Here is a 27879-nt window from a genome sequence, read left to right on the forward strand (position 1 = left end):
CCGCCCCCTCCCCCCCAGCCGGTCCCCCTGTACCCGCGCTCCGGCGGCGCCACAGGTTGTTTTTTGTTTTTGCTTGGGGCGGCCAAAAAACCAGAGCCGGCCCTGCTAAAGAGAAAAGAATGTAGCTAGCTACCTGAAAATCTTGTTGCTGATTTTTGTAAGGATGCGTTTGTTTACCAACATATTACAGCTCTGGGTCTCTGGATATGGAAAAGTAAACAAATGTGTTTGGGTAATACATAATTTATAAACTAAATTGATATCTCCTCCTCCTTCCACTAGAGCAAGTATCAGCAGGGATCCCTTTTATGATATGCTGGCAACAAGAAAGAGAAGAATTGCTAATAAAAAATAGCACTTAACATCGGCCACTTACGGACCTGCACTAGTTAATGTATAAATGGATCAAAGTCAAGTGATAAGGTAAAGTAAAAATGAAGCAAGCTGAATGAAAAGTTATTAGAAATATATTCTTACATTATATCCCTTTGTAAGATCATCCAAGAAGATTATTATTTTGCATACGATACTGGAGCAAAATTCCCAAGGGACAATTGCAAGGAATGACTGTAATGGAATTTCATTTACACTAACTGAAAACATGGAAGCCTTATGTGCATTTTTATTTGTTGCAATTTCACTTTTCGGGGGAGAAAATATTTCAGGATAATATATTCTCCTGCCTGTTCCTTGAGCATATTGCCCATGACAGGAGCTGATGTACGGACTTCGACAAACTAACACCTCACTGTAATACAGCACTCAGAACTGGTGTACAGGGCTACTCAGCACTTATTTTTCCTTATGCAAAAAAACCTTACTACTAGTTTTGAAAACATATCCTGAGCAATGCAGCAGCATTCTAACCCCACTTTATAGAAAATGAAATTCTAAAAGCTCATCACATTAGCCATTCTTCCCCCAATGCTGAATAGTATTAGCTTTAAAATATACCTTTTCATATTAGACTGTTATCTATACAGTTAAGTCCTTGGCCCAAGCAGTAGGCTGTGCACTGAAAATATGCAGCTACAAGGCAAGGGTTCATGGGCTGAAGAAGTGACTTTGAGGACAGATTTTTTCTTAAGCAGGCTAAACTTGGATTTGCATTATTATTACTGAGAATCTCTGATTTTGTATGGGTAAAATGCTCCAAAATTACACTGATTTTCTTTAAAGAAGGGGCAGTATTAAGTTATCTCCTTATTTGTGAGTTTAGCCCCATGAAAGTCAATAGGATTACTTGTATGAGTAAAGAGAGCAGTACTTGGTTAACAAAAACCTGGAATAAAGCAAACAATGTCTCTGTATGTTTTGTTTTTAAACATGGCTTCTCACATTTGTGCTTCAGTGACTTAAAACTGGGGAGAAGAGGGAATAGAAAGCCCTAATTGTTAGATCTCATGCCATCAATTCTACTAAAATACTTATCTAATATAACCATTTACTTTCAAATGTCTTGATAACTGGTTGAATGTCTTTTGTGGTACAGGAACTCCTCACTTAACGTTGTAGTTATGTTCCTGAAAAATGTGACTTTAAGCGAAACTATGTTAAGCAAATCCAATTTCCCCATAAGAATTAATGTAAATGGTGGGTTAAGTTCCAGGGATATATAGATAGATATACACTTACACACACACAGTATAAGTTTTAAACAAACAATTTAATACTGGTACACAGTGATGATGATTGTGAAGCTTGGGTGAGGTGGAGGAGTTAGAGGGTGGGATATTTTCCAGGGAATGCCTCACTGCTAAATGAACTAGCACTTGACTGAGCCCTCAAGGGTTAACTCACACTCTGCGAGGCAGCAGGAAAGGAGGGAAGGCAGACAGACACACACCCTGTGTGTGAGAAAAAATGTGCATTTCCCCTTTAAGTAGCTGACCCCAGGCTTAAGTACACTGCCCTGTTAATTAAATCAGCTTGCTGGCACCTCCTGAGACAACAGCTACTGCCTAGAGGCTCCCTCCATAGTGTGTCTCTCCCCCCTTCCTGCTCTATGGAAGATGGGGTAAATGGGATGCAGGAGCAGGGGGGAGGGAGACACACCCTGACATTAGCCCTCCCCTTCCCCCGTACAGCAAGCAGGAGTCTCTAGGAGCAGCTCCAAGGCAGAGGGCAGGAGCAGCACGTGGCAGTGGGGGGAGGGACACAGCTGAACTGCAGGCAGCTGCTGCACAGGGGACTTAGGGGAGTGGGGAGCTGATATGGGGGGTGCCGGTCCACCCTGGTTCCAAGCCCCCACCAGCTAGCTGCAATAGGCTGCTCTTCCTGCAAGCAGTAGACAAAACAGGCGGCTGCCAAAAGACCGTTAGACAGGAGCATTTCACAACTTTAAACGAGCATGTTCCCTAATTGATCAGCAACTTAACATCGAAACAACATGAACCAGGATGACTTTAAGTGAGGAGTTAAAGTATTTTATGAGATATTCCTTCATAACATCCATTAGCTAAGACACACAAACTTATGGTCTAGCCTGCTTTATTGAAACATTTTCTTTTCTAAATTATACAAAAATCTTTCATTGGGGCAAAAATGTCTTTTAAATTTAATTTTATGATGGAAAATTTTTTTGACCCTGCTCCTGTGTTCATGCTCTTGTAGCTTTCCATATATTGTTTCAACCTGAGCCATGGCATCGGTGCCATTAGTACTTTAGAGCTTCCATATCTGGACAAAGAAAACACAGCTGTTGACTTAAACCTACAAAAGCAACTTTGACTAAAGTGTAGGGAATTATTCTGCACTGGGAGATACATGGACAAGATTGCCTATAAGTCTTTCATCTCTAACTTCAATAAAAGCCAAGGCTTCCATCTTACTAACTTGCCTTGTGCTATGTAGAACCTAAGATCAGCATATGAATACTGTGGGCACTGTCTGCCTTCAGATGGGCTGATAGAAAAGAATGGAGAAGCCCAGACAGAGAATTTCCTTTTTTGATTTTTTTTCCAGTTGTAATCTCTTTAAAGGCGTATTAAGGTTAATGCTCAGTTATGACAGCTTTGAAACCATGGGGGAGGGGTTGCATCTCCAATCCATGGAGCCAGGACTTCAAGGCTAGTTGTGGACTCGGTGCATAATTAGAACTTTAAAAATTAGAATATTCCACTGCACAACTCTCAAATCACAACCTGTTTCTCCTCTCAGCCCCCCTACTTTAAAAAGTCTAACTTAACATAGAAAAGTATTAAGGCTGTCAAGCAATTAAAAAAATTAATTGCGATTAATCGCACTGTTAAACAGTAATAGAATACCATTGGATGTTTTCTACATTTTCAAATATATTGATTTCAATTACAACACAATACAAAGAGTACAGTGCTCACTTTACATTTTTTTATTATAAGTATTTGCACTGTAAAAAAACAAAAGAAAGTATTTCAATTCACCTAATACAAGTACTGTAGTGCAATCTCTTTAGCATGAAAGTTGAACTTACAAGTGTAGAATTATGTGCAGAAAATAACTGTATTCAAAAATAAACAATGTAAAACTTTAGAGCCTGCAAGTCCATTCAGTCTTACTACTTGTTCAGCCAATCACTCAAACAAGTTTGTTTACATTTGCAGAAGATAATGCTGCCCGTTTCTTGTTTACAATGTCACCTGAAAGCAAGAACAGGTGTTCTTACGGCACTGTTGTAGCAGCGTTGCAAGATATTTACATGCCAGATGCACTAAAGATTCAGATATCCCTTCATGCCCAGACAGCAAAAGTGAAAAATCGGGACTGGAGTGGGGGGTAATAAGAGCCTATATAAGAAAAAGACCCCAAAATTGGGACTGTCCCTATAAAATCAGGACATCTGGACACCCTACAACTACCATTTCAGTGAACATATGTCCATGCTGATGAGAGGTTCTGATCGATAACAATCCAAAGCAGTATGGACCGATGCGTGTTCATTTTCGTCATCTGAGTCAGAAGCCACCAGCAGAAGGTTGATTTTCTGTTTTAGTGTTCAGGTTCTGTAGTTTCCTCAGCAGAATGTTGGTCTTTTAAGACATTTGAAAGCATGCTCCACACCTCGTCCCTCTCAGATTTTAGAAGGCACTTCAGATTCTTAAACCTTGGGTCGAGTGCTGCAGCTATTTTTCGAAATCTGACATTGATCCCTTCTTTGTGTTTTGTCAAATCTGCAGTAAAGTGTTCTTAAAATGAACGTGTGCTGGGTCATCATCTGAAACTGCTATAACATGAAATATATGGCAGAATGCAGGTAAAACAGAGCAGGGGACATAAAATTCTCCAAGGAGTTCAGTCACAAATTTAATTAACGCATTATTCTTTTAACAAACGTCATCCGCATGGAAGCATGTCCTCTGGAATGGTGGCCAAAGCATGAAGGGGCATATGAATGTTTAGCATATCTGGCACGTAAATACCTTGTAATGCTGGCTACAAAAGTGCCATGCAAACACCTGTTCTCACTTTCTAGTGATATTGTAAATAATAAGAGGGCAGTGTTATCTCCAGTAAATGTGAGCAAACTTGTTTGTCTTAGCAATTGGCTGAACAAGAAGTAGGACTGAGTGGACTTATAAGCTCTGAAGTTTTACATTGTTTTGTTTTTGAGAGCAGTTATGTAACAGTCTACATTTGTAAGTTGCACTTCGAGGATACAGAGCTTTCACTTCAGTACTTGTATGAGGAGTACTGAAAAATACTATTTCTTTTGTTTCTTTCACAGTGCAAATATTTGTAATTGAGAATAATATACACTTTGATTTCAATTACAACACAGAATACATTATATATAAAATGTAGAAAGAATCCAAAGTATTTAATACATTTCAATTGGTATTCTGTTTAAGTGTGCGATTAATCTCGATTAACTCAAAAAATTGAATCATGTGAGTTAACTGCAATTAATTGACAGCCCTAAAAAGTATGTTTTGTTAAGGGGGGGGGAGGGGTGTATAGCTGGAAACATTTGGATTTGTAATAGAAATGGTGACAAATCCAGAACTATGGTTGTATAAAGGTGTAAAACCATAAACAAATAATTTAAATCATTAAATAAGTCTAGAAGGTTACAAAAGCATTGATGGGCCATGAGCACTTTCTGTACCAGTCCTTACATCCCTGAAAAACACAACCCTTTGAAAACAGTCTATTTATTGTCAAGGATATTTGTCTGTAAGCATGAAGGAAATGCCTTAGGAGATGTGATATGCTGTATTTAGTTTGAAACTTTTCATACCCTGTACATCTAATACTTGGAACGGTGTGTAACTATGGCATGTTATAGCAGGAAATACATACTATTCCTTAGCATTTTAAAAAGCGGTAACTTGTGTCCATTTTTTTTATTCTGAATGAAAGATTAAATATGGTGCTCAATATAATTAATTTACCACCAAAGGTGCCAGTAGTATTCTTGTGTAAGAATATTTTATTTCAAATGTTCTCTGTAGCAGTATTAGCAGGGATTGAAATTGAGCCAAAATTTCCACTGGCCTTAAACCATTTTTCTTTGCAAATTAATTTTTTACTAGACTTATGAAAATTTTGGCCAGATTAGGTACTGTCCATGAGGGGATGAAAAGGCCTCTCTCGTGAGGGTTTAAGGTTAGGATGAGCTTAAGGCAAGCCACCATCATGGCCTAAAGCACAATTGCTTTTTCTGAGGCTAGGCCATCAAAAACAATCTAATTGCAGTTGACTTCCCCAGTCCTGTTTGTATTGAAAAATCTCCCTATTTTCCAGTTCTTAAGAGGTTCTGATGTCATAGCAGGATTGGGTTTTTTATACTACCCATTAAGCAACATGGGGACAGTAGGCAGAGATCCTGGCAACAGACTGCTGCTTCTGCTACTTTTCTGGCCCCTGCCAGCCTCCATAACTTTCATGGCCCTAGGTCACTACTAATTTCAACTTCAGTTAGTGTCATCTAGGGAAGAAAGTGTATATAATACTTAAGATCAGCTGGACTGATTAAAAAGCTACATAACCTGACAAAAAGCTCTTTTTAGTAAGTCACTTAACATTTTGAAGCATATGGTACAAAACTGAACCTTTTTAAACTCAGCATTTATAATGCTTCATATATAGAGCAATGCATATTTTTAAATTTTAATACATATCTATCTAGATATGCTTGCTGGAAAAGTTAGATCTCTTGTAGATGAGAAGCTACAAATTGTGGTTTACCAGTTTTTTTTCTATATTTTCTTGGAAAGCATTTCTATTTACAGTTCAGTATAAAGTTAATGTAAATACTGTACAGCTATGTATTGATTTGTTACGCATTGTACACAATTTGCATGGAAATTATGTATCAAGTAAGTCTGAGGTAATATTATAACTCTGTAAATCCATTGCAAATATTAATGGGCTCGTTTACCAGTAAGACATGTTTAAACTGTGGTGAGATTTCATTTTGAAAAATAAAATAAAGTATGAAACTATACAGCCATCCAGCTCCTTTCGTTTACTGAGGATAAAAGTACAGAATAAGGGATCCAACTGCTCAAGATTTTGATACAGATTAAGATTTAGTTTACCCCAAAAGCAGTTACTATGCAAGTGGCTATCAAATCCAAAACTTCCCGTCTCAGCTCTGGTCACAATGACTCTTTAAATTACTTAACTTTTGCTCATTCTGCCTTACAAACCAGACATTTTCTTTCATTATGTTAATATCTGACCTAGGCATTATTCAGTAAACCACTTAAGCATGTAAGTGCTATCCTGAAGACACTTTCCTCATTTGGGGCTTTAAATAGGGTAAAGTAATAACTGATGCTTGCTCACTTCTCTTGATAGACAGGGTGCAAAGATGAATGACCTCTCTCTTTTCCTTTAATCAGATAAGAGGCACTGAAAAGGAAAATGTAGGTGTATCCAAAGCCAGAGAATTAAAGTTTCAGCTGCTTTGAAATATCAGGCGTGGCAAGGCATGGCATGGGTTGCAGCCTCCGAGGTGTCAGCCCTTAACTGAAAAGGTAGAGTACATGTTAAAGATGTAATAGACATCTCTTTTCCCTAAGTGTTTATATTAAACTCAAGTTCCTGCCAAGCAAACTTTAACTACTCTGGACAAAAATCACTTTCTTCATCAGGTTTCAGTTGCTTAGTGCCTGTTTAAACCTACTAATTCTCCACTCATCCAGAATCTTTCAGGAAAAACAGGTCTATTTTCTACATGAAAAGAATAAAACTGCTCAAATTGAGTTTTCCGTCGCAAGCTACCTTTGGGGCAAGCTATTTTACAAAGCTGGTCAAAGGCAAATGCCGAGTTTCCTATGAAACCTGATCACAAACTTACTTTGTATTTACTTTTTTTTTTTTCCCCCTCCCAAAAATTCTTGAATGCAAAACTTTACCCTAGGCTAGTGGTATTTAGCAGCAGCTCTAAGGACCAGTTTTAGTGATGTTGAAAGAGAGAAAACAGCTCAAACTCCAAGCTTTTCTGACCAAACAAGTAACTGAATTCACAGCAAACACAGTAAGGTAAAACAGACAAACTGGAGAGATGAGCAGTAGCGGTCATTCCTAATAAGGGGAGAGTCTACTAAGACGAGCGTAAGGTACAAAATATGAGGCTTGGGGAACAAAACCAAGCAGCTACAAGTTTACTTTCTCACAACTGAGCTATTACTTTTCATGTAAATACATGATTTGTTGCCACAGGGAAGGTGCGGAGAGTTAGAAGTGTATTTATGACCAGCTCGGTCTTAAGGCCTTTCACAGGGGACAGCAGAAGCACCATAGGCAGTCATAACTTGGTGGAAAATAGACTATTAGGAACAGGTGGAAGAATGGTCATTCCCCTCTGCTAACATGAATCAATCCAATCATTTAAAAGATAAATATAGTTGAGCTTTGACCACACCCCCTTTATCATCTGACATTAAGGCAGAGCTACAATTAAGCTTTTCAGCCCTTCAGTGCACTGTTCTAATGGGTAGAAGTTGAATAAATAACTCAAGAAGTAAACAGTGTAAAAAGCTCTTTTGACTTTCCTGTATTTATATACTATATAAATTTTACATGCTATGTATTTACAGTGGGGCAAGTGCTTTATCTTTAAAAAAACAAAGATCAAACTTTAGACATCTCTGAACAACACAGCTTGTATAAACCAGACAGATTATACAGATGAACTGTATTTAATACAGCTTCCCCACTCCATCTCCTGATGCAGGACCAGTGAATTATAAGTATCACAGTTTGATAGCATTTCATAATAAAAATAAAATCACAGTATGAATTTGTCTGCAACTTTAAAGGGACAAAACAGACAACTGAGACCAATCAGTCAAGACAAGTGACACTATATAAAAAAGTAACAAAAAAACATATGGGAGGGTATACAAATAGTCTCGGAGATACATTCAGAACTGTGTATGCTGAGTGGTATGTTTCACAAAGTTCCAAACCAGAACTTTTCTTGTAAGTTTTTCTTCAAAGCTTTAATACAGCTAAAGTGTGAAGTAAATTAGTTTCTAGTGTCAGATATCAGAGATATTCTAGTTATCTGAAAGCTTGTGAATAAGTCTTTAAATTAAATATACAGACTGTCAGTTGTGGTTTGCTAGTCGCTTGCACCAGAAGTTTAACGTGGAGTAATATTACATGAATAACACATAATCAACCTGAGTCTGTAATTAAGCAGCATTTGAGATGTTCTATTCCAGGGCATTATTTTCAGTGTGATATTTACAATGTTCAGCAGTTGTAGAAAGTTTCCATCCTTTTGGATTATGGGTAAATTTTAAAAAAAAGTCTCAAGGTAAAAACTAAAAAAAGTTCTTCCATGGTAAAATCCTGTACAGTATTCTGAAGCACCAGTTATGGATTGAAGAGTTAATTGTTCTGTTATAAATATAGTTTAAACTGTAGGGATGGCTTCCATCAACACACTTTGAATCTGAAAGACAAGAGGAGGAAGCGTCATTTCCTGATATGAAATTTCAGCACTAAATCAGATTCCAAGGCCATTTAATCTGACCTTCTATATAACACAGGCCACAGAACTTCCCTGAAATAATTCCTAGAGCATATCTTTTAGAAAGACATCCAATCTTGATTTAAAACTTCAGTGATGGAGAATCCACCATGACCCTTGGTAAGTTGTTCCAGGAGTTACTCTCATGGTTAAAAATGTACACCTTATTTCCAGTTGGAATCTGTCTAGTTTCAACAGACCGCTATTGAATCATGTTATGCCGACGCTGCTAGATTGAAGAGCCCATTATTAAATTTGCTTCCCATGTAGATAGATTAATCAAGTCACCCATTAACCTTCTCTTTAATCTAAATAAATAGACTGAAAGAGCTCAATCACTAGAAGGCAGGTTTCTAATCCTTTAATCATTCTCATGGCTCTTCTTTCAACCCTCTCCAATTTATCAACATTCTTCTTGTTCTGATGCCCACATTTCTGCACAGAGTATTCCAGTAGTGACTGCACCTCTGCCAGCTATACAGGTAAATACCTCTCTACTACTTCTCAAGATTCCTGTTTTGATTTCTTAACAACAGTTAAGGCCTGAAGTTGCAGGTGCTCCATATCATGTGTAGCTACAGCTCTGAACCACATATCAAAACAGAAGGATTTCAAAACTGAATGCAACCAATGCTGTCCTCAACTTACAAGGTTGCTGAGTTTAATCCTAGGTAGGCAAACCTGGTTGGAATTTAGCCAAGACATTCCTAACATTAAATACCCTGGTTTCATTAATGATCTATCATGGTCAAGCTTTCCCCCCAAAAATGACACCCCCAGCAACTGGCTGGGGCTCTGATTTAAGAATGACAGAGGGACAAATGCCACTCAAAGTCAAAAGTTCTGTTTTATGCAGCACCTGGATTTTTTTAAGCCTCCAGCCCACTCACTAGCCAGCTTCAGCCATTTAGTTTATGAAATCTGACAAGATCCCAACCCAAGATAATGGCCCTCAATTCCACTGTCACTCTTGTCTTGTACTCATATGTGCGTCCCATCAGCTAGTTAGCCCTATAACTTGGTTTGATTTTCATACCCTCTCCAAGCATTTGTTCCATCCTTTTGAGTTAACTCATCATTCAGAAACTGCTTAATCCTTTGTATTGTCTCATCTTTTCTACAGTCTAAATCAGGGGTGGGCAAACTACAGCCCAGGGTCCAAATCAGCCCTTCAGATGTTTTAATCTGGCCCTCGAGCTCCTGCTGGGGAGTGGGGTCTGAGGCTTGCCCCGATCCACGTGTGTCATGGCACCACCCAACTCCTGGAAGCAGAGGCATGTCCCTGCTCTGACTCCTATGCATAGGGGCAGCCAGAGGGCTCCACACCTTGCCTCCGCCCCAAGTGCTGCCCTTGCAACTCCCATTTGCAGGAACTGCAGCCAATGGGAGCTGCAGGGGCAGCACCTCTGGACAGGGCAGCATGCAGAGCCACCTGGCCACACCTCTGTGTGGGAGCCAGAGGGGGGACATGCCACTGCTTCCGGGAGCTGCTTGAGGTAAGTGCCGCCCGGAGCCTGCACCCTGACCCTCTCTTACACCCCAACTCTGATCCCCCTCCCACCCTCTAAAGCCCTTGGTCCCAGCCCAGAGCACCCTCCTACATCCTCAGCCCCACCCCAGAGCCCACACTCCCAGCTGGAGACCCCACACTCTCCACTCACCCCAACCTGCTGCCCCAGCTCAGAGCCCCTGCACCCTTAACTCCTCATTTCTGGCCCCAACCCAGAGCCCGCACCCCCAGCAGGAGCCCTCACCCCCTCCTGCACCCCAGCCCCTAATTTCGTGAGCATTCATGGCCCACCATACAATTTCCATACCGAGATGTGGCCCTCAGGCCAAAAAGTTTGCCCACCCCGGTCTAAATAAAGCCAACTGATTTCCTTAAGTATATGAAAAGGTTAAAATTCCTCAGACTTAGGAGGTTACTCTGCCCAGCACTGTCACCACAACAGTATCATCCTGCCTATTGTGCAGGGCAGTATTTTGAAGAGGGAATATAATTTTTTGGATTTTGTTACTGTAACACTTTTGCCCTACACCACAATAAATCACAACACACAAAAACAATGCATTTGGTGATTTATTTAACACACACTTGCTTCCTTTCCATAGATTTTACTTGTCTGTACTGAACCAATTTTGCCACCTGCTGGCCAACTCTCGTTCATTACAGACAAAATCCTTTAAAATCTGATTATAATTTTTCTTCTGTCTCTGCCTTCTATTTTCTTCTCTAAAACTGGAATATATAGGCTTTGGAACAGCGAGGACTGCACCTACACTTTTCCCATTAAAAATTCCACATTTCTCAAACTGTTATTTGAGATACTTGTTAGTTCTTGGGAAGAGAAAATGATACCATTAAAATGTTACCTATTTGTGGTAACTACCAGTGTGTATATAGACATGGATTTTTCAATTAAATTAATATAAAGAACTATATTGCTACTGCTTTGCTTCCTTGGCAGAGGGACAGAAATGGCTTGCTGGAATTTAGATAGTAGCAATAGAAATCTGCAGTTGATCAGCTTCTCACACTGAAGAAGAGGGGAACTATGGCAACTACCTACATTTTAGCAATCTGAGGGCAGCCCCAGCCCCTGGATACCAAGATCTACAAATACCTTGTTTTCAATATCCTCACTCAAAATATTTCTAGATATTATGAACCCATTTCCATCGTTAGTAGTTTCTCCCTCTACAGTTAACCTCCATCTCTTGTCCTGAAGGGACTTTTCAGGGCAGAACGTTACTCTTAGGCTATGTCTACACTACCGACCTTACAGTGGCCCAGCTGTGCCCCTGTAAGGTCTCACATGTAGCCGCTCTATGCTGGCGGGAGAGCTCTCCCACTGGCATAATTAAACCATTTCTAATGAACAGCGCTAGCTATGTCAGCAGGAGAGCGTCTCCCACTAACCGAGAACTGTCCACAGCAGTGCTTTAGTTGGTGAAACTTATGTCGGTCAGAGGTGTTTTTTAATACCCCTGACCAACAAAAATTTTGCAGACAAAAGTGCTAGTGTAGACAAAGCCTTAGTGTAATTGCAGTTTACATTAAGCCATAGAAACAGCTGCTTTTAAAAATAAATAAACGAAGAGTCATTCCAATAGGAAGACTAGCAGATCACCACAATTTAAATCAAGTTTAAAGGAATGTCTCCCTGTGTTAATAATCCTCCAGCAGTAACGCACAATGCAGCTCACAACTTTTGAGATGCTGAAGTTCACTTGTTATCTATGCTAGAATGACACTGCCAACACTCTTTGACCATTAGAGCAGGCAGTAAGATGCTGATTTTTCACCTCAAAGTTATATGCATCTTCAGGCCACAATTTGTTAGCAACAGAGCTCCCCTCACCCAATTGCCAAGGACATAAAAAATACTGAAGATTGACAAATACAACTTGCCTGTGGCTAGTGAGTTTTTTCTGCAAGGATTACTTTTCACTCACCTACAAGAGAGGAAAACAGGTTGGCAAAATCTCAGCTGTTATAAAACCAGTGTAATTCAATTGCTACTTTACAGAGCACTGCTGTGTTAGTGTTGAGAAAAAACAAAATCCTGGGTAAGTACTACAATCAATTGGTGTATACAGTGTAGTTGTAGCTTGTTGTTTCCAGGATATTAGGGAAACAAGGTAGGTGAGGTAATATTTTATTGGATCAACTTCTATTGATGAGAGAGACTAGCTTTTGAACCATTCAGAGTCTCTTCTTCAGGTTTGGGAAAGATAGATACTCAGGGCATGTCTTCACTACCAATATTAAAGCGCTTGTTTAGTTGTGGAATAGCACTGGAAGAGAGCTCTCCCAGCGCTATTAAAAACCCACCTCCACGAGGGGAATAGCTCCCAGCACTGAGAGCGCAGCTGCCAGCACTAGTGCACTGTCTACACTGGCACTTTACAGTACTGAAACTTGCAGCGCTCAGGGGAGTGTTTTTTCACACTCCTGAGCAAGAAAGTTGCAACGCTGTAAAGTGCCAGTGTAGACAAGCCCTCAGTGTCACGGCTAAATGCAAGGTGGAACAGATTGTTTAGCATAAGTAGTTAGGGTTTATTCTAAGGGGCCATTCAAAATAGAGTGGCCTGTTAACACCTCTGCAGTCATAGGACAAAAATAGGGTGTTAGTGGGTTACAGATTGTTGTAATAAGTCAGGGGTGGCCTGAACCTCCCAGGCACATACAATAATTTTCAGAAGTACGAGAGCCAGGTGTGCCTGCTGGGGCTCAGGGCTACTGCCCGGGGTGGTGGGGTTTGGGGCCTTGCGCAGGGCAGAATCCCCAAGCCCCACCACCCTACTGCAGGGCAGGAGCCCCAAGGTCCCCCCCTCCACCTCCAGGGTGGTAAGCAGAAATGGGAGGTGTAGGGGGCTCCACAAGCCACACTAACTGTAAAAGCCGCATGCAGCTCAGGAGCCACGGTTGGGCCATCCCTATAATGAACCATGAATCCAGTGTCTCTATTCAGTCCCTGATTTTTAGTGTCTAGCAATTGGTGCTTAATTTTTGGAAACAACTCTTAATCTGTACCAATCTATAGCAATACAAGTAAAAATGAAATTAATCTGTTACTATTCATATTTGGATACCTGGAACTATATCTAAATTTCTCTGATCTAAAGATGGTACTAAATAGTTAGTTTATGAACATTTTCATAAGAAAAAGTTATTTTAAACAAGAAAATTTTGTCAAGAACTTAATTTTCAGCCACTGATAGCTGTATGGTTCATCAAGGCTACAGCTGATGCCGAAGGGTTAAAAAACATTCATTCAAAGCCATCTGGTATATTGGTGTTAGGCGAGAGCAGTAGGAGAGAGTCCAACACGTATTACATTTAGAATCCAAATTAGGATTGTATTTTTTGTTCTATATGAGAGATGTCAAATTGATCTCTTATGGTAATAAAAATAGGGAAAAAGCCTGCAGCAGCCAATTTGTCTGTATTATTATACCCAAAATGAAACAGAATCACAGGAATTTAACATACTTTCCATCTGGTTTCATCTGTATATGCAAAGTTGCCATCCAAAGATTTAATGACTGTGTGTCCATGGTCCTTATGACAAAGTAGGTCTATAGCTGAAACAGAAAATATTTCAATGTTAACAAAACCCACTTATCACAAACTAGCATTATTTTGATTAACAAGTCAGCACTTTTAGTATAAACAAATTGTTACTGGGGCAGTGTTTCCAATGAAGTGACTCATTTTGGCAGCCTTTGTTAATAAGATGTTTTATTGGATTGCTACTAATCTGTATCTGGATGTCACATAGCATCATCTCCCATCTTGATTACTGAAATTTTCTTCCCTTACTTCACTCCTTCCCAATCTGTCCAAGATGCAGCTTCCAAATTATCTTCCTGACTGATCAGAGTGAATTTACTGTCCTCTCTGAATTCCTTCACTGGTTCTCCAATTAACCACCACGTCAAGTTTAAACTAAACTACTCATTCGTACCTTTCAAAGCCCTTCACAACTCTGTCCTTACCTACGTTTCAGACCTCATCCCCTAACTCAAATCCTCCACCAACTAACTATACCAGTTTCAATACCTTGTTAATCTCCTCCATTTATGTGCATTGGACCATGCCACCCCTCTACATGAAATACTCCCCCAATCCTAATTTGTCAAACTACCATTCTGTCTTCATGCAATCCCAAGAAAGTATAGTCCAGTTGATAGAACATTGGACTGGGAGTCTGATTTGGATTCAGTCCCAGCTCTGCAAGGACCTTGGGCAAATCAGTTAACCTTTATGCCTCAGTTTCCCTATCTGCAATATGGTCATGATACTGATCCAGATTTATGAAGTAATTTCAAATCTTCAGATAAAAAGAATTATAAGAGCAAAGCATTATTAAAAAACCTACTACTTCAAGGACCTTAATTGAGTTTATACAGCAATTAATAAAACAACTAATACATCCCCCACAGGGAGACTTCTAATGTGTCCAATCTTAAATCTTCCTTAATTCTTGACCTCTTTGGAGCAGGGATTCTCTGGGTGGTGCACTGCTGACCATCTTTTTGCTTCTCCCTTACATGGTTTCTTGTATTTACAAAAGGGTGGGTAAAAATTGGTTTTTTTTGTTCGTTTTTTTTTTTTTTTTTTTAGAAAAGTCAGATTTTTAATTTAAAGTAAATAATTCTTAAATCCATTTAAAATTAAATATGAAATTATGACTCTATAATCTATTAAAATAATTTAAATAAAAAATATGGTGCATCTATGAGCCCTCCTCAAGTTTAAAGGAAATAAACGGTGCTGCTTTTTTAATTATATACAGAATCAGGAGGAAAATATCTAACTTTTAGGGCCAACTCAAGCTTTGTAACAATATGTACTGCATTAAGTACCTATTATTTTCAGTCTTTACAATGGAGTGATTTACATTTTCCCAAATATCAGTACTTTCAGTTTCTGTTGTGCAGAAAAGCTTTTGCCTTAATTACTTTGTTTAGCTAGCAAATGCAGAGAATATTTTCTTCATTTGGACTAGTTCATTCAAAGTTGAAAAATTGAATGGGAGCTGACAAAGTAGGAAAACTTGTTTTCTCTTCCACTCTATAAATAAAAACTATCTATGCATCTGAAGAAGTGGGCTGTAGTCCACGAAAGCTTATGCTCTAATAAATTTGTTAGTCTCTAAGGTGCCACAAGTACTCCTGTTCTTCTTTTTGCGGATACAGACTAACACGGCTACTACTCTGAAACCTGGGAAAGGAGGAGATCTACTCATTGTAAAAACCTGGACAATGGGCCAGATTTTCAAAGGTATTTAGGCCTAAAGATGCACTGGGGCGGGGGGGATGGGTGGGAAGGGATTGATTGATTTACCTTGGGTCCTCACGGCGCGGGATCGAGGGCCATGGCTCCCCCGTCAACTCCGCTACCGCCACTTGCTCCAGTGGAGTTCCGGAGTCGATGGGGAGCGTGTTCGGGGATCGATATATCGCGTCTTAAGACATAATATATCAATCCCCGATAAATCGATCGCTACCCACCGATACAGCGGGTAGTCTGGACGTACCCGCAGATAGGGGCTTAATGGGATTTCAAAAGTACCTAAGCAGGTTGGGCATGCAACTCCCATTGATTTCATTGGCTGTTAATTTAAATGGGCATTATGTTCCTACCTTGTCCTTAGGCACTTCTGAAAATCCCACTGGGCCCCTAGCTGAATCTTTAGGTGCCTAAATACCTTTGAAAATCTGGCCCATAATAACTAGAAATAGTCACTAACTACAGTAAATATTTCCTGTGTTTAATAAACACAGTTCTAAATGATTTTACATTTTTTACACAGTTTGGTAAACTTTATACATCCAGCACATGTACAATAGTTTTATTTAACTAAAAACAGTAATTTTTTACGTTAAAATTCCATCCAAATGCACTTTAATACAAAGAACATAGAAATTAGCTTTTCATTTTCTAACAAAAATATAATTAATATATTTATGTACACACACACACACACACACACACACACACACACACACGTTAAGCTATATAATTTTTTAAAGGTGTATAGATGCAGTGTATCCTCCTGTTTCGCAAAAGTATAACATTTAGTGTAAAAAGCGGTATTTGATTGCAAATTAGTATAACCATTTAAACATGCTAATCAATGACACTGAACCTTTCTCTAGGAAAGTAACTTAGGCCAGGTCTACACTACCCCCCTAATTCGAACTAAGGTACGCAACTTCAGCTACGTGAATAACGTAGCTGAAGTTCGAAGTACCTTAGTTCGAACTTACCTTGGTCCACACTCGGCAGGCAGGCTCCCCCGTCGACTCCGCGGTACTCCTCTCGCCGAGCTGGAGTACCGCAGTCGACGGCGAGCACTTCCGGGTTCGACTTATCGCGTCCAGACTAGACGCGATAAGTCGAACCCAGAAGTTCGATCGCTCGCCGCCGAACTACCGGGTAAGTGTAGCCAAGGTCTTAGAAGTGCAAATACCTAGGTCTTATACAGCATTTATCAGTAGATCTCAAAGCACTTGACAAAGGATGTAACCATCATTCTCCCCATTTTACAGATGAGGTTCCCAAGGTCACCTAGCAGACCAGTGACTGAGCTGGGAATAGAACCCAGATCTCAAATCCAAGTCCAGTCCCAAATGCAAAACAAAATTAAAATCTGTAATTTATGTCAAGATTTCCTGCTTGCTGATTTAAATCAAGTTAGAGTTGGTGATTTGTTATTTTGATTTAAATCATCCTCCCTTATTTCCTTCATCTCCTTTAGTCACAAGATTCACTAATTACAACAACACAGTGCTATCCATTCCCTTATGCAAGGAGTTATTCCCTTAGCCAGTCACCAATACTTCCAGTATGGCCAGAGGAGTTATTACAGAGCAACATAAGGCTTTCCTCCCACTTCCCTGCTCAGAAAAGAAGGGATGAATTAGAATCCAATTTCCCACATGATAATGTAGGTAAACACATCCATTGGTAGTTTTTTATCTGATTAGGGCCCTATCAAATTCACGGCCATGAAAAACACATCATGGACCATGAAATCTGGTCTTTTGTGTGCTTTTATTCTCTACTATACAGATTTTATGGGGGGAGACCAGCATTTCTCAAATTGGGGGTCCTGACCCAAAAGGGAGTTGCAGGGGGGTTACAAGGTTATTTTGGAGGGTTGCACTGACTTAAGAGCTGGGCGGCAGGAGTGCGGCAGCTCTGAGGGCAGTGCCCCACCAGCAGCCATACCATGCCACCCTTACTTCTGCGCTGTTGCCTTCAGAGCTGGGGGGCCAGAGAGTGACGGCTGCTGCCTGCAGAGCTGGGCCCTCAGTCAAGGGCCCAGCTCTGCGGGCAGCAGCGCAGAAGTAAGGGTGGCAATATCATGCCATGCCATCCTTACTTCTGTGCTGCTGCTGGCAGCGGCTCTGCCTTCAGAACTGGGCTCCCGGCCAGCAGCCGCCACTCTCCAGCTGCGGCTCTGAGGCAGCACCGCCACCAGCAGCAGTGCAGAAGTAAGGGTAGCAGTACCACAACCACCCCTACAATAACCTTGCGGAACCTCCCCCCCAAAAAACCCTCCTTTTTGGGTCAGGACTCCTACAGTTACAACACTCTGAAATTTCAGGATTTAAATAGATGACATCATGAAATTTATGATTTTTAAAATCCTATGACTGTGAATTTGACCAAAATGGACTGTGAATTTGGTAGGGCCCTATATATGATGAATAGTTTTGTGTAGAGACTTTATTGGTCAAGGATTACTGGATTCCAAAATTTTTTGGACTCCCTCCCCCCCCCAAAAATTATAAAAGTACACAAATTAGTATAAAAATATTTACTGTGCTCAGGAAAAAACCCCAAAAGGCAAAAATATTTAAATTAAGCAGACTTGACACAGGCAGAATAGACAATAACAATGCTATTCTTCCCCTCCCTACGTGACGTAAACTCATACTTATGAGCTCATCAGTATGAGCTGCCCCAGGATTTCTTGTAACAAACATGCTGACGACAGCAACTGTCTAGTCAATAACCCAGGGTAAGTAAAAATAGCTAATTTTATCTACTTTATTTCACAGATATACAAAACTAAAGAAATTATCCAACATAATTGTGTTGCTTGCTGTCTGGAAGATGTGACATATTGTATATGTATTACAAAGCACTTAAAATTACTTCAAATATTTTTTTCTATTTGAAAAAAATAGAAATCCCATTAATTTCTAATGGTCTCTTACCTTTGCTATACTCTTTAGATATGTGATAGCTATTTTCCTGGCCTCCTCCTATGTATTTTGTTTTATGACAGGAATCAGCATCCCCTCCCTCATGAGGCCATTTACTCCCATGTTTACTATATTCTTCAGATGGAAGGTCATCCGTACAATGAAATTCTTTTTTCTCCCATGTCTTATTAGTCTCAGAGCCAGCAGCCTTCTGGATATTAGGATCTAAATATTCAAGAAAGCCCTCAGATTTCTTTGTATGTTTCTTCTTTTTCTTCTTCTTTTTCTTATGTTTGTGGATGTCAGAATCAGAGCAGGCCCCAGAGAAGTCTGAATCCTGGCGATATCTGAAAAAAACATACAAGTTAATATGAAAACAAATGTGATGCTTACACTATTGATACAAACATATTACACTATTTATACATATACAATTTATTAATTTTTGAGGAGTTAGGCACATGCATAGAAAAGATATTATTGTTCTAAATTTGGCCACAGGTCATATCTACTAAAATCTGGCTTGCTAAAGCTCAAAATAAAGAGCACATCTTATTTTAACAGCTGTGGTGCTGTTCCTTTCCTCCAGCATCTGTGCTGCTCTTTGCGTAATGGATCAGCTGTGTTCAGCAAGGAAATAGTTAAGTATTCTCCATTTTCATCCCCAAGTTAGTGGCAAGCTAAATAAACTTTTGTCCTTTTCTCAAGGGTTTCTTTTTCAAAAAGGGAGCATTTTAAACATATGCCACTGATTAGAACAAAATATTGAACTCTATACCTATCAAGCACTACATAGACATCAGCCCTCTGATGTAAGACTAAATTATCAAGATGATCACACACTGAAGTTTTTTTAAAAATCAGTTCTCAGTTTGTCTATTTAACCCCCCCATCCCCACCCCCCATTTAGAAACACTCTCATATCGTATATGGGAGCAACCTGGCAAGCATCAGACACAATTTGCATCATTTGCCTCCTGAGGGAAAGCACAGCTCATTATGAGGGGAACCTGTGCATGGCTTCACTCTCTATTACTACTACATACTTGCTTTTAATTTCTGATTAGAAAGAAGAACAATGGGATGGAGAGGAGAAATACTCAAACTGTTACTGGGAGATATTGCTTTTCTAGTTTAATGCAGGTATACTGTATTACATGTTATTTTGTATTTCCAACACAATGAAAAGTGTTCTGTATTCACAAGATGCCTTCACACACACACTGTCAATTAAGTCATTTTTCTGAAGAGTCAGGATAAGTACAGTGAACCCACATCAGAATACGAACCAAGTATCCAAAAATAAGAGACTAGTAGTACTTATTGGGTTCTTAAATTAAGAGGGTATTACAAGAGAACAGGCTACATGTAGCCAGCTCACTACCTTTTTTTAAGTGGGAAAAACAGTTTTGGAACATTAGGAGACAGAATGAATTATATACAGAGACCTATGTATTCAGTGATTCCAGGGCTACAGAATTCAGACCCTGCTGCAGAAATGGACTCCAGAATCTGAGTTTTCATTTAAAATAAATTATTTTTCTAATCCTTATGGCTAAGAAAATAACCTTGAAATTGTAAACAGACAGCAGACCAATGTAGAACAATGCCTGCCTGAGCCTGTAGATCTCATAAAACACATGCATCTCAGTCAGGATCCTCTGGACTTTGCAATTATGTGGCTATAGACTATTCCAAGATGCCATGGAATTCAGCATTTTGATAAATTATTTTCTGTCCCTTTATCCTGCCAAAAGCTACCAATTGTGGCCAGCTTTCCCCACAGAAGGAGATAACTGGATTACAGTGCCTGCTCCCTGTATTGTTCCACAGAGTCAGGCACCAGGAGTAGTAATGTTAGAGCCAGAGCCCAATTTGCAGCAAGTGAATGGGAGGAATCAGAAGTGTAGATTGATTAACTGGGCTGGCTGGAGAAAAGTGCAGCAGCTAAGCCCCAGGGTTTGGAGAGGAACCACCTCGTGATCAAAGCAAAAACTAGCCCCTAATCTAATCATTGTTGAACATAATCATCCACCAATTTTAAGTCAACTTAATAGATTCCAACAATGAACCATAGTTATGTGTGGGGTGGGTGGGAGATGGGAATGAAAAGAATTTCATGACATCACAATAAATTAACACTGCTGTGGAATGTAGTGACTATTGCCATAGAATTTGGTCCCATTGTGCAATAGAGCACAGAGGGCCATGGTTTTATAATACTGAAAATACACTAGTTGCTGGCAGCCAAGGTATCCATAGCTTACTTTCACACAATATGAAATAAGGAACTGTATAACAGAGCGCAACTCAAAGGGTACGTCCAGACTACCCGCCGTATCAGTGGGTAGTGATCAACCTATTGGGGATCGATATATCACGTCTAGACGAGACGTGATATATCGATCCCCAAACGCGCTCCCTTTGACTCCGGAACTCCACCAGGACAAGCGGCGGTAGCGGAGTCAACGGGGGAGCCACGGCCATCAATCCCGCGCCGTGAGGACGGGAGGTAAGTCGAAATAAGATACGTCGACTTCAGCTACGCTATTCCCGTAGCTGAAGTTGCGTATCTTACATCGACCCCCCCTCCGTGTAGACCAGGCCAAAGTAGTACAACATTTTCTTCACTCCCAGCCATAATCATGGACTTCAGTCCATCAAGTGATCCAACTGGTCCATCTTTATGCGTTTTATAATATTTAAAATCAAATTATAAATAATCTAGCAATTAAGAATAAATATGAAAGTGGACCTAAAACATGAGGCTGTCAGTAAAAGGGTCAAAACACGATGTAATTTCTCTGCTATGACAGGAAAGCATTATCACATAGTACTCCTGAGCAGTGAGGTGCCATAGTGGCTCCACAGTTTAGTTAAGTTGCAAACACATGAAAACCAGCACTGTACTCCCTTAAATTAAAGTTGCAAACACATGAAAACCAGCACTGTACTCCCTTAAATTAAAGTTGCAAACACATGAAAACCAGCACTGTACTCCCTTAAATAAGCTTCACACAGATCACTTAGGAAGAAAAACTAATTTTCTACCTTGTTTTCATAACACACTTCTGTAATGTAGGAATTCTAAGCAATTTTAAATCCCACCTTTTTGAAGTTTCACTTGTGATTCTGACTTTTTGGGGGGCCTCTGAACAAACTCTCAGGCTTCTTATTTCACAAAGCCTAAGTAAAGTTATGACTTGCTATAAGTTTCCTTTTCTGCAATAAAAATCAACAGAGGATATTACTGGTTTCTGTGGGAGACAGAAGGGGTTTCAGACCTGCAGATGAGAGTAGCTGGGGGGCTATAGGATAAAGGTGGCTCCCTGGACTGTCTGAGATTGCTACCTTGTGCAAGGAAGAATCCCAGTGCAACCATGAGCCTTCTAATGTAGGGGGAAAGAGATTCTTCTTGGACAGGGTTTGCTAAGAGTAGTGGAGTCCAGGCAGATGGCCTCAGGATCAACTCAAGGGTTCAGAAGAAGGAAGAGGGAAAGCATCAGTATTTCCCTGCCTTCTCTACCTTACTGTCATGCTGTACTTCACTGTACCTGCACTCCCTTCTCACAAAAAGACAGCTGATTTTGTTGGATAGAGAAGGCAGAGAAGCACTAGTGTCTCTCCAAACCTCCTTTTCCTATACACATGAACTGGTCCTGTGCACTCCACACCCATCTAGACTTGTGACAGGACACATACACCTTCCATTCAGTTAAAAGAAAAGCTGTATGACTGCACCTCTCTATTCCAGGCTACCATTTGGTGCAAACAAATTCAGCCCATCCCTACTTTGGGAGGAAAAGTTATGTCATGGCCTGCCTACCCAAGTTTGACCATAGCCAGTTTTGAAAAGTGTGCAATAAACTTAGTCAGGGTCCGTTTACAAATGTTTAGAACATTATTTGTTTGATCCTGTTCCAAAGCTCTCACACAACTCAACAACATGGTTTGATCCCATCTATGCAAGACACATCAAACTAACCTGATCTCCCCTGACAGATTTTACAGTGCCATGGGCTCAGAAGCAATGGAAAAAAGAGGGGAAGACCAGGGAAACAGCCAGAGACAAATTAGGAAGAGGAGTTTGTTTAGAACATTGTAAATAAAAGTTTCTCTTGCTTACCTCTCATCTTTCTCTCGGTGTTTATCTTTGGACTTCTTTTTTTTCTTTGACTTCTTGTGTTTTTTCACTTTTTGCTCTTCTGTTGGCTCACTTTGCAAACTCCTGTGTTTCTTTTCCATATCACTGTCACTACCTTCTAGACTAGCACATTTTCTTTTTCTGTCTTTTAGATATTCATATTTGTGGCAAGACATCTCAAAACTTGAATTGTTTTCTTCAGACATGGATGCACATTGTTCATGGGAATATTTTTCAGAGTGCTGAGAGGGATCTGAGCAATTATATAAATCTATTTTGGAGCTGCCAAAATGATGTTTCTCTCTCTCTTTAGCTACTGGTTCATGATTCCATCTGCTTGTGTAATAATAATCCCTATATGACCTAATGTTGTAAACCTGACTTGATTTGTCATAGTCTCTGTCCCCATGAAAGAATTTTCTCTCTCTACCATCTCTTGCTGCATAAGGATGATAATCATTGTAATATCTGCACTTGTCCCATCTCCTTGGTATATCTTGGTAATATCTTTCCCTACTCCAAGATCTTTCCCTTTTAGAATGGTAATATCTACTCCTCTCCTGATCAGTTTTCCCTCTACTTCGGGATCTGTAATAGGTGGATTTTCCTAAACTTCTGCCATTATCAGGGCTGTTTCTTTCACTATGCGTAAGTTTGTACTTATTTCCATTGCAGTGCTCCTGCTTATAGCGATCTTGCTTCATACTCTCCTTGCTGTAGGATTGCCTTTTTTTGGAATAATCATCATCTGGTTTGCGTTTGGTTTGCTTCTCCTGCTCTTCACTTTCAGAGCGCTCTCTTTTAGTACGGTAATGCCCTTTGTCAATTTTTTTGGGGGTGCAATTTCTTTCCTTGACTGGAGAATGAGACTTAATTTTTTGCCTATCCTTATTTTCTTCACATATTTCATTACCATCCAGTCCATCGTTTTCTTTAGAATAATGACTCTCTAAAACTTTATCCAACCTTGTAGCAGAAGAGTCATTAGTAGGTGGTACATCTGTGTAATTATTAGCACTCTCCTTTGTTTCTTGGCATTCATCTTTAATGTTTAGAGCTACAAGTTTTTTAGAACTACATTCATTGTCAGACTTCGTGAAGGGGCTTTGCCCCAATTTCTCTGCAGTCTCTGCAGACCCTCTGATGTGCAGAGGACTCTCCTTCAAAGTCATTTTTACCTCTTGTGTTCCTCTTATCTTATCTGCATAATCCTTGGGATCACACTGTTTAGAGAATTCATCATCAATTCCCAGGGATATTTTCTTAGTGTTACACTGACCACTGATATCAGAATGTGCATTATCAGGTTTTGATACAATACTTTCGGCAATTTCTTCTTTGGTAGAAATGGTCTCACCATCTGATGTAGTAAAGGGATTCTGGACATTGCAGCTCAGGTTAGTGGGAACTTTACTAGACTTCTCATAGGAAATAGTACTGTTGCCACTCACTAAAGTTTCTATATGACCATCATTTTCAGAAGTTTTTTCAAGTCCAGTTGCACTGCACAAAATAGAAATGTATTTGTGACTTTCAACAGAAATAAGACAAATACTCTATGTGATGATTGTTAAGAGTAAAATCCTTTTCATCGGTAAACCTCTGACTCCTGGAAAACTCTGAAAGACATTCTGTTTAGAAACACATCTACTTATAATATATTTCCTCCTCACGGGGAAGCTCTTTTGCTTACTTTTCTGTGTGCAACACTTCAGGAGCACCTTCCCTGTCAGTTCTCCTACTTCCCCTCCATCTATTTGCTGCGTTGACTCATGACCATACTCGCTATGCTTGCCCTTCCCCACAATAAAAACGTTGTAATAGTGGGTTTCCCTCTCCCTCCCTCCCAGAGGCAAGGGAAGGCAGGTGGCAGGAATTTACACTCACCTGGTCAGTGTCCTAGCAGAGCAGCTGGGATTACTCCTAATGAGCTGCCCATATTTTAGAAGTGTGGTAGACCGAAAAATACTTATACCCACACTAATAAATAGATATCGTGTTCATGCATGCATCCCTAGGAGTGAAAAAAAGGGGAAGAGGAATATAGAAAATATAGACAATATGACAGAATGGTTTCTACATAGAATGTTTTTCCAAAGTTTTCCATGAGGCATCAACAGGTTTTTAAATATAAGAAGAATAGGCACAATGCCAAACATAGGTTCTGCTCTCACTATTATTAGTTTTGGTATGGTATTCCTATAGTGAGCTAGGTCTTTCCATTTATGTATTATTAATAGTTAGTATACCCATAATAAAACTTGTATGGAATCTTAATTTGGACAAAGTGTATTTTACCTTATTTCCTCTGACAAGCTTTTCAACTGGTTATATCGGAAAGACTCTAAAATTCTATCTTCAGGAACTGGTGGCAAAGCTGTAGGTATTATCTACAATTAAAAGGTCTGAGTTAAAACATACGGAATGATAGCAATCATACAAACTTACATAGCATCTCAGCCCAAAGAGTCCTAGAGCACTTTCCAATCATAATCGGACATACAGACTATTCATATGGATCACTGTAGGCACAGCACCCTAACATTCAATACTGCAAGCATTAACAGCACACAATTTAGAAAAAGAAAAAGTACAATACAATACTACATACTTTAAACTATAGGGGAATTAAGACAGGCAGAATATAACTATCAGATGAAATCTGGACAACATACCAGAAACAGCACCCCTCTTATAAAGAGTGACATAGGTTCTTTGATGGTCAGCACCACAGTTTTTGTCTCATCAGAAAGACTGCACACCTAACACAATGCCCCCCAACATGCACTGGGACAACACCACTGAGCACTTTACTACCTCAAAGTTTTACATAAAAAAGCAGTGTGGTTTTGTAGTCCCAGATCCTAAGCCTGACTTGCTATACAGCCTCAGGTAAATCACTTAACCTCTCCATGTTTCAGTTTCCCCATTTTACCAGATGGAATTATAGCCAAGTATTTAGCACACCTACCTCTCTGGTACTTGAGCACAACATAATGCTTACAGTACCCACCTAAGAAGAATAGTTAGTGTTTGCAAAACATTATATAAATGCTAAATATTATTAAGCCACCACAGAGAGATGCATGCTCTCTCCATTTTACAGATGTGGAAATGAGATTAGCAAGTATTGATTCAGCTTAACCCTGATTAGTATGCAAGATCTAAGGGATTGCAGCACAAAGTGCTATGACGGCAGCCTGTGTTGTATATTTTCCTCTGAACTTTGCCTGAATGAGGAACATTCTAATATTGAGTGCATCACAGTCATATTTATAATCTGCCATGAAGAGACAGACAGTCTAGAAGAAACAAATGTAAAACTCACTTTTCCATGCAATCCATTCACTTTAGAAAATGGAATTTCTGTAGATTTAACAGGCTTGACTTGGCAAGTAGATTCATCAAATTTCAATCCATTTTCTTCAGGATCACTATCTATACTAATAGCACCATTAACTGTAACATTTTTTGGCAGTTCATGCTGGGATACAACCTCTTCAGCATCTTGACAGGAAGAACAAGAGTTCTGTAATGTACTAACTACATTTCCAATCAAAATTCCATTAAAAGATTTTGAGTGGCCATTCTCCTTAACTAATCCCTTCGACTCCTCATCAGATTCTTCTGAAGATTCTGCACCGTAAGGGACCAACGTACTAGAGTTTAGTTTAGACTTGCCATTCATTAATGGCTTAGAACAAGATTCACTAGGAGTTGTTTGTTTAGATACTTTAGTAGCAACTGACATTGTAGGTGCACTTGAGGTAGACTTTACTGCAGAGGAATTTGTAATCGTGGACGAAGGAACAGGCTTGCTGAGATTCTCCAAAGAATTATGAAGGTTGGGTTGAGACAGAGTTTGGCGAGTAGGCAATTTGTTATTGTGAATACTGATAGTGATTTTCTGTTTTTTCGAAGGATCAGGAATAGTGGGTCTGTTAATTGTCCAGTTTTGAATGGAAGTTGAAGGTGGAGCTGAAGCTGGTCTGTTTAGGGTAACATTGCTAGCACTTGCCACAGAACTGCTTGGAGTTTCTTTTAGTGATCCAGTTCCATTTAAATGACTGGAATTCTGTAATTACAAAGAAATCACTATGAAAATGTGTGCATGTGGATAGACAGCATTTAATATCCCAAGACATAATGGGCTTACTTGATATTTCTACAAACTGCCCCAGTGGCTAAGCAGAAAACACCCCATATGAGTTATATAATCTTGCCGGTAGTTTAGGGTTCACATTTTGTTGTTTTTTAAAAACCTAACACCAACGGCAATCCTTTGCTGATTGTAAGTTACAAAACAAAAACAAAAATCTAAAACAAAAATCCCTATTCTTTGCAAACCTTAGAACATTTGTACTAATAACTGAGAACAAGCCAGTCTGGTTTCACCATCTCAACTGAAGTGCAAAAGATGAAACAGCATAAATAAAGCAAGTAAGTTGGATTTTTAAAATTATTTCAGTTTTAATAAATTCAAGTATTATTTAAAGTAAATATTTTGACAGTGTGCTTTTTGAGTACTTTTGGCACCTAGTTTGAAGTTCAAAGCAATGGGGAAGTAATATTTGCACAGTTCAGTGTTTGTCTCTATTAAAGTGTTTCTAGCTGCTTAGGCTGCAGAAGGAGCACTGCACACAGAGCTGTATTGTGGGGAAAGGAAATCTGAGATCCTGAACATTTATAACAAATAAACAAAGGCTGTTTACAAAACTCCGGCCATCAAGCTGATGACATTATCTACATATGAAGATTACCTTAATCATGTGAGGAGGAAGCTGTGGTCCTATAAATCCTGATGCCCCCTGCCTGCTATTAACCACCCGCTGACTGATAACTGGACGGGGAGAAGACTGTCCTGGTGTATGAATGGAATGGGGGTGTTCTCCTCCATTTTTCATATCATGGGACCTAAAGAAACGACAGATAATTATTCATTCATTCATTCATTCAGATTTGTTCTTTTGCTTAGCCCAGACTTTAGAGATATCCCACAGTTTAATACTTCACAGAAACTGGTTTTTTTAAATAAACAAACTTT

General features: G+C 39.6%; 2 protein-coding genes across 9 annotated transcripts in view; one reads left to right on the forward strand and one right to left on the reverse strand.

The window, feature by feature from the left end:
* Nucleotides 1-6959, forward strand: part of CYTH3 (cytohesin 3) — an 84160-nt gene extending 77201 nt beyond the window's left edge. Inside the window, exons 13-14 of one of the 3 annotated variants that reach the window (XR_010590866.1) lie at nt 283-423; nt 6825-6959. Coding sequence is in view for 2 of the 3 variants with exons in the window: in XM_008164643.4 (XP_008162865.2) it covers nt 283-355 (73 nt within the window). In the remaining variant the exon portion in view is untranslated. Of the gene's footprint in view, nt 1-282; nt 5306-6824 lie in introns of those variants that run through there. The other 2 variants (XM_008164643.4, XM_065558984.1) reach the window with 2 other exon arrangements.
* A 1009-nt stretch (nt 6960-7968) lies between these two features.
* USP42 (ubiquitin specific peptidase 42) overlaps nt 7969-27879 on the reverse strand; it is a 40257-nt gene continuing 20346 nt past the window's right edge. For 4 of the 6 annotated variants that reach the window (XM_042853191.2, XM_042853194.2, XM_042853192.2 and 1 more), the window contains exons 12-18: nt 27596-27749; nt 26164-26910; nt 25134-25225; nt 22818-24338; nt 18704-19038; nt 13962-14053; nt 7969-8887 (exon numbers count right to left, since the gene is read on the reverse strand). In XM_042853191.2, the coding sequence (XP_042709125.2) occupies nt 8849-8887; nt 13962-14053; nt 18704-19038; nt 22818-24338; nt 25134-25225; nt 26164-26910; nt 27596-27749 (2980 nt within the window). In that variant the 3' untranslated portion in view covers nt 7969-8848. Of the gene's footprint in view, nt 8888-12377; nt 12422-13961; nt 14054-18703; nt 19039-21799; nt 21914-22817; nt 24339-25133; nt 25226-26163; nt 26911-27595; nt 27750-27879 lie in introns of those variants that run through there. The other 2 variants (XM_005304706.5, XR_006175144.2) reach the window with 2 other exon arrangements.

The sequence above is a fragment of the Chrysemys picta genome, chromosome 10 (assembly GCF_011386835.1).
Source record: "Chrysemys picta bellii isolate R12L10 chromosome 10, ASM1138683v2, whole genome shotgun sequence".
NCBI classification, from domain to species: domain Eukaryota; kingdom Metazoa; phylum Chordata; order Testudines; family Emydidae; genus Chrysemys; species Chrysemys picta.